This window comes from Choristoneura fumiferana, chromosome 2, assembly GCF_025370935.1.
Source record: "Choristoneura fumiferana chromosome 2, NRCan_CFum_1, whole genome shotgun sequence".
Taxonomy (NCBI): domain Eukaryota; kingdom Metazoa; phylum Arthropoda; class Insecta; order Lepidoptera; family Tortricidae; genus Choristoneura; species Choristoneura fumiferana.
In genome coordinates this window covers 4459680-4466656 of record NC_133473.1, presented here as the reverse complement: position 1 = coordinate 4466656, position 6977 = coordinate 4459680, and the positions used below count along the sequence as shown (strand labels likewise).

At 34.7% G+C, this 6977-nt stretch overlaps 1 protein-coding gene across 5 annotated transcripts; it reads left to right on the top strand.

The window, feature by feature from the left end:
- The first annotated feature begins 368 nt into the window (after positions 1 to 368).
- On the top strand, positions 369 to 6787 carry Ids (iduronate 2-sulfatase). 5 transcript variants are annotated; one of them, XM_074111565.1, is made up of 5 exons: positions 369 to 499; positions 3387 to 3505; positions 3603 to 4083; positions 5573 to 5848; positions 6193 to 6787. In XM_074111565.1, exons 1-5 carry the CDS (start codon positions 490 to 492, stop codon positions 6771 to 6773), a joined length of 1467 nt encoding a protein of 488 aa, XP_073967666.1. In that variant the 5' UTR covers positions 369 to 489; the 3' UTR covers positions 6774 to 6787. The 5 variants fall into 5 exon arrangements, with proteins under 5 accessions (XP_073967666.1, XP_073967664.1, XP_073967663.1 ...); XM_074111563.1 differs by having other exon boundaries at positions 3306 to 3505; XM_074111562.1 differs by having other exon boundaries at positions 369 to 596; positions 3278 to 3505.
- The last annotated feature ends 190 nt before the right edge of the window (positions 6788 to 6977 follow it).

The following is a 6977-nucleotide window of genomic DNA, read 5'->3' as shown; positions in this document are numbered from 1 at the left end:
ACCCCCTCTTACATAAAAAAAATACCTATGTCTCCTAGACCAAAAGCAGTATTTAAGTTTTGAATGGTTCACTTTTAATTTAACATTCCAACTCTTGACGTTTGAGAATTCCGCTCACTGGTAATAATAAACTGCCAAGTCCCATCCCATTTATCTTAGTAATTATTTATAATGACTAATTATAATGAAGAAAAGGTAATTATCTTTTTTTTTTCATATCTAAGCTCAAGAGGGGTTATCACTTAAAAGGTCCTACCTAGACTTAAGTACTATAAAAATATGAATGTGTGTGCATGTGTATACATTAGGATGAGGGTAGATTTTGGAGTACCCTCAATCTTATATTTAACCTAAGCAAGTAATAAATATCAGATGTGGTGACATAAATAAAATACGAAATAATATGCGAAACATAGTGTTAGAATGTTTATAAGTTAAAATAGCAGTGTAATTTAGTGAATTTAAGCATGACAAAGACTTGGGAAAATTATGTTGATAGGTGAAGTAAGAAGAAGAAGTAGGAGAAGAAGGAGTAAAGTGAAGGGATTTAAAGACTAACAAAGTTCCTCTCATCCCAGGGGAAAGGCATGTTATATGTAAAGTAGGGTGCAAGTGGAATCTGCAGGGTAACCTGTGCTTGGTTTGGATAGGTATTTAGCTTGACGTGGCTAAGCGCGAATTATACCTGAAGGTGAGCTAACCTTAAACTGTAATTGACATTGTGTGTATTGGTAACACTGGCAGTATAATAAAGTAATTGTTTTATTGCACTTGACAGCTGTCACTAGTTTTGAATTTAACAGTCGAAAATAAGGCGGGACTGATAACAGAATAGGACATTAACTTGAATAAAGAGTATGTAAGGAGGATAGGAAAGAAGTTGCACATTGCGTTAGTGCATCCAGTAAGAGAACAACCACTGGTGAGTTCCTCAAACTTTTCCTTACATATGTAGTGTCCGTTATACAGCAATATAATCAAGAGAATAACACTAAATGTGATAAGTAAAGTTTGTATGACAAGATTGCTTGTTGAGCTTTCATAGTAACTAAATGTAATCAAACCTTTGTATTGAACCGTGTGTTGGCTCTGGTGGTTTGGGCTGGCTGTGAGGGGATTTGTTGGGAGGCCAGTGGGCGGAAGCCCGATTTCCTCCCATATCCAACTTGAGGGTATGTGATAGTAAACGAGATTAAATAATCTAAGCGTTATATCTAAAGTTCACAAACAGTGTTCATCTGGTGATCATATTAAACTAGTATATGGCGATAGTTGTAGGTATATTGCAAAGCTATACCATGAACCACGTAAGAACGTCGCCATATAGCTAAATGTAAACAAAACAATGTGGATTGGTGTCTTAAACATTGAAATTCCCCCATTAAACTATCTAAACATTTACATTTCTGTATTGAAATACCTACACTAGTCTAGTTTGTAATGCAATGATAGATAAGTAAAATGTATAAAAACCTTGAATGTACCAAATCTGGCAGCTGATGTTTGTTTACATTATAGTTAAAAACCTATCCAAACCAAGCATAGTCTTAAATCTGATCTAAGCAAGTAGTAGGTAAATGTTACAATAGGATTAGAATTTGTGTAAGTTGTTTTATTGCTTGTGCTTGCAATTAGGCCCCATAAAAGAAAAAGGCTTGTTTACTATCCTGTGGATATTTCTAAAAATTCTTCTTTATTACACTCAAAGATATTCAAATAATATATCTGGCAAATTTTAAGTATCTAGGTTCAGTTACTTATTCTGTGTTAGTTTGTCTGTCAGTCAGTCATTTCACATTATTATTTTTATGGGTAGTGATATTAAAATATTATCATCAGTAAGTATAGGTTAGTGTAGATATTAGTGGGTATAATACTTTAAAATCACATATAAACCAGACCTTATGGTGTAATTTTCTCTAATGACTAATTAACAACAAAATAATTGCTATGAGGGCATGTGGGAGGCAATAGTGAAGATAAATAAAAATCAAGGTTGAATGACCTTGTGCCCAGAATTGCTGAGATAAGAACTACCTACCTACTTGCAACATTTTTACCTTTTACACTTACTTATAAATTAAAAGGTTGTTGTGCAAAGGTGACGAAATAGGTAAAATTACTAAAATTAATATTATGTTATTCAGTAATTAAGAATATATTTCTTTAACTTCTGAATCCACTTAACAGCTTGATGAATAATGTGGTAATCTAAGTTTTCACTAAAGAAAAATTGCGCAAATTTAACCATAGAACAACAAAAGAATCGAATTCAAAAACAAAGTTCACCTTGCGTGAATCATTTGTGTAGAACATTACATAATTTACAAAAACAAAACAATGTCAACATACACACCTTATGAATATTTATTTCATCCAAAGCAAGTATTTGCTGCTCCGATCAGCTGCCTACCAAAAATATAACTAGTAAAATAGTAAGTATAGTAAAGCACTGATATCGGTCGTCGAGGACAAAGGAAATCAATGCAAGTGCACCACCCTTAGATGACCCTAAACCACATTAACAACCCACCCAACGATATCGTACGTAAATTCACCTACGTCTTATCTAAAACTTACCTTGTTTACGAAAACAATCCTCATTTTAATTCCATTTTCGAAATAATAAGTTATTGCGTCGTTTATACTGGCAGTTGAAAACAATGACGTCACACGAATAAAAAATAAATAAGAACCCAAACAAACATATCTTGATCACACAATCACTCAAACAACGGTTTTAAATTAATTCTAACAATCATCAATAAATAAATTGAGAATAAATTACGTTTATACACAAACTATAACAACAATTTATGAAAACAGATGTGAATGACAATACCCCGAGCTTGATTCGTTTCGTAGTGTGCGTGATTGACTAGCTGAGTGAGAGAATACAATACTTACAATACAACAGTCTAGGGAAGGAAAGTGTGTGTTTCGTATTTCAATACGCAGTGAGGTTACGTTATCTCTTTCTTCCTTCAGCAATATGTATGTGGCTATCCTGTTGTCATTATACAAATATTGCCATATAAAAAAAAAATGAAATTTAAATTGTATAAAGAAAAATATTGGTGGACTATTTTAGTAAATTTTGATTGTAATAACATAACGATTGCAGTAAATATTTGCGTGTATTCTTGACCCTTAATTTATTTATAATAAATTTTCAGTCATTCATGCAATGCTTTTTTTTTTCATATTAGCAACACTACTCTTTCTTACGGTCCTACGCTTTTGTTCCCTTTTCACTTGATTTAATTGATGTGTACAGAATTTCAGTATAATGGTTGTATTAAAAGGTTTGATTATTGTATTCATCATATTTCCATTCGTGAATAAACTGTTTGCTTTGGTAAATATGAACATTAATAATGTAAAAGGCAATGTAATGATTATTATTGTTGATGACTTGCGACATCTGGAGGACAAAAGTGTAAAACTCCGAAACATAGAAAAGTTGGCGGCAAATGGCATAAACTTTGTGAATGCTTTTGCTCAGGTATAATAAGCTTTATTATTTTCCTATAGGTGATTTGTTTTGTTTGTTTGAAAGCGGATGGATAACAGTTTTAATTCAATTTTATTTCCCATTACAGCAAGCACTTTGTGCTCCAAGTAGAAACTCAATGTTAACTGGTCGGCGACCCGACACACTTCGTTTATACGACTTTTATTCTTACTGGAGAGACACTGTAGGCAATTTTACGACATTACCTCAATATTTCAAAGCAAATGGCTACGAAACTTATTCTGTCGGCAAAATTTTTCACCCAGGCGAAAGTTCTAACTACACCGATGACTTTCCGTATAGTTGGTCACGGTTCCCGTATCACCCTCCTACCGAAAAATATAAAGATAATGCTGTGTGTTATGACTCGATTACTCGTAGAATGCAAAAGAATCTCGTTTGTCCAGTTAAAGTCAGGAAGCAGCCAGGACATTCGCTACCTGACCTACAGTCTCTAGAACATGCTATCAGGATATTGAAGGAAGCGAGAAATAAAAATAAGCCATACTTCCTTGCGGTTGGACTTCATAAGCCACACATTCCTTTGAAATTTCCACAGAAATATTTAGGTAAGTAATATACTGGTACTGACAGCTGTATTTCACGTAGGATTTGCATGTATTACAGGTATAACTCCTTCACATACTCGTTCACACGGGATTCACGGCTACAGAGCCTACGGATAATATTTTATTATTAATAATTATTCTTAGCTTCATAGCAGCAAAACGGCTTTGTCACAGGACAAAAATTTTCAACAATCAGATTGGCACTAATGTTTCACCGATAGTTTGACTTATCGCATACGAGTGTGGAGAGGCTAATAATAATAATGATTGTCCTATATTTATAATAATAATAATAATAAAGCCATTTATTCTATATTTCTTAATTTTGTTTTTTACATTTTTTTAAAAAAAAAAATACTTATACCTTAAAAAAGAGAGATTGCTATACAATACCTTAAATTTATTGTTAGTCTTAGTCTATTGAAATATGGACCCCTGTTTGGGTAAAGGCCTCCTCCAACTTCCTCCATGCCTCTCTATCTTTGCCTGACATGATCCAGTCCTTTCCTGTCACATGTATGATATCATCAGCCCACCGTGTTATTGGTCTACCTACATTTCTTTTTCCCTTCGGTCCTTTCCATTGTGTGGCTTCAATGGTCCATCTTCTATCCATGTATCGTGAAATGTGTCCGGCCCATCTCCACCTTAGTGAAAGTGCATGCCTGAGAGCATCAGTGAGTTTCGTTCTTTGTCTGATGTTTTCGTTTTTCACTTTGTGAATTGTCCTATATTTACGAAAAGTAAAAAACTGTACTACCTGGCAGTGGCACAGTCAAGGGCAAAGTTATCGACACGGTCAAAGTTACAAAAGCGGCCTAGTGCGAGTCGGACTCGCCCATGAAGGGTTCCGTAGCAGCAAGTAACATAATATAAAATATTGAATGAAAGGTAAATTGCGGTTTAGGATTTATGACGTATTAAAAAAAACTACTTACTAGATCTCGTTCAAACCAATTTCTGGTGGAAGTTTGCTTGGTAATGTACATCATATATATTTTTTTAGTTTTATCATTCTCTTATTTTAGAAGTTAACACATTTTACCACTTTGGAAGTGTCTCTTGCGCAAACTATTCAGTTTAGAAAAAAATGATATTAGAAACCTCAATATAATTTTAGAAGACCTATCCATAAATACCCCACACGTATGAGTTTCAGTTCTAAGTATGGGGAACCCCAAAATTTATTGTTTTTTTTTATATTTTTGTGTGAAAATCTTAATGCGGTTCACAGAATATCTACTTACCAAGTTTCAACAGTATAGTTCTTATAGTTTCGGAAAAAAGTGGCTGTGACATACGGACGGACAGACAGACAGACAGACATGACGAATCCATAAGGGTTCCGTTTTTTGTCATTTGGCTACGGAACCCTAAAAATATGTATACACGACTTTATGCACTTAACATTAAGGCAGTGTATACATATTTTTATCTTTGCCCTTGACTGTACCTAATACTTACTATTTTACCCTTTATTTGTTTTCAGCTAGAGTCCCAATTAACAAAATAAGTCCGCCCAAGTTTCCTTGCAAGCCTGTTGACATGCCAACTGTAGCTTGGCATCCATGGACAGACGTGAGACACAGGGACGACATAGCCGGCCTCAACATATCTTATCCCTTCGGCACAATGCCCCACGAGTGGACCTTGAGAATCAAACAAAGCTACCACGCGGCGGCAGTATATGTAGATGATTTGGTTGGCCTACTAATGAAGCACGTCGACTTGAGGAAAACTGTCGTTGTATTGACGAGTGATCATGGTTAGTAGCATCATCTTATTTCTATTCGCGATCTGTAAAGCACTATTATTATTCCTAGCCGCAGACCGAATCAGCCAGCAACGCCATTAAGCTTATATTTATTCCAAACTATATGTTTTACGTATAAATAAATGAGAGAGAGAGCCGAGAGGAGGCCTGTGCCCCGCAGTGGGCCGTATAAAGGCCGAAATTATGAAAATGACGAAATGTGCCTACCTATAGATGTAGTGAAAAATGTTTTTACATAGGCCAAGTAAAAATCAATCTGATATCAATCTCATAAAGACTGACATGGAAAAACTTTTATCACTTTAATTATAAACGGTTTTTTTTTTCATTTCCAGGTTGGTCTCTCGGAGAAAACGGTCTATGGGCCAAGTACAGTAACTTTGACGTCGCCTTGAAAGTGCCTCTGATTTTCAGTATACCAGGCTACCAGCCAAATGTCGTACACGCGCCGGTAGAATTAATCGATATTTTCCCCACTCTAATAGAGATCATGGGACTGAGTCAAAACATTCCCAAATGCAAAAGCATCAATAACAAGACACCTCTTTGTTTCGAAGGAAAAAGTCTGGCTGAACTTATGAAGGCAACATTTATAAACGACGTCATTGGGGATAGTGTTGCAATCAGTCAATATCCAAGACCAAGTGTGTCTCCAAATGAGAAATCAGATAAACCACGTCTCAAAGACATTCAAATAATGGGATACAGCATAAGAACACGACGATATCGGTACACAGAATGGGTATCCTTTAATAACATTCTATTTACAAAGGACTGGAACAAAAATTACGGCTTAGAGCTATACGATCACATCACAGATCCAAATGAAGCACACAATATATATTATAAAAGAAAATACAAGGATATTGTAAAATATCTATCAAAATTACTAAGACGAACAGTTGATTCACAATAATAAGCGACTAATTAATAAGTTGAATAACAACATAATAGTTAAACTAGTCGCTTTCGAATAAATGCACACAAAAATTCACTAAGCCAATGGTGTTTAGTAGTAGTCATATAAGAACGGCACTATTGTCATTTGCAAGTATGTATGTAAAAATTGAAAGTTGAAAATTAAATTAACATCTCAAATGGTAGTATAATCCTTGCGGCA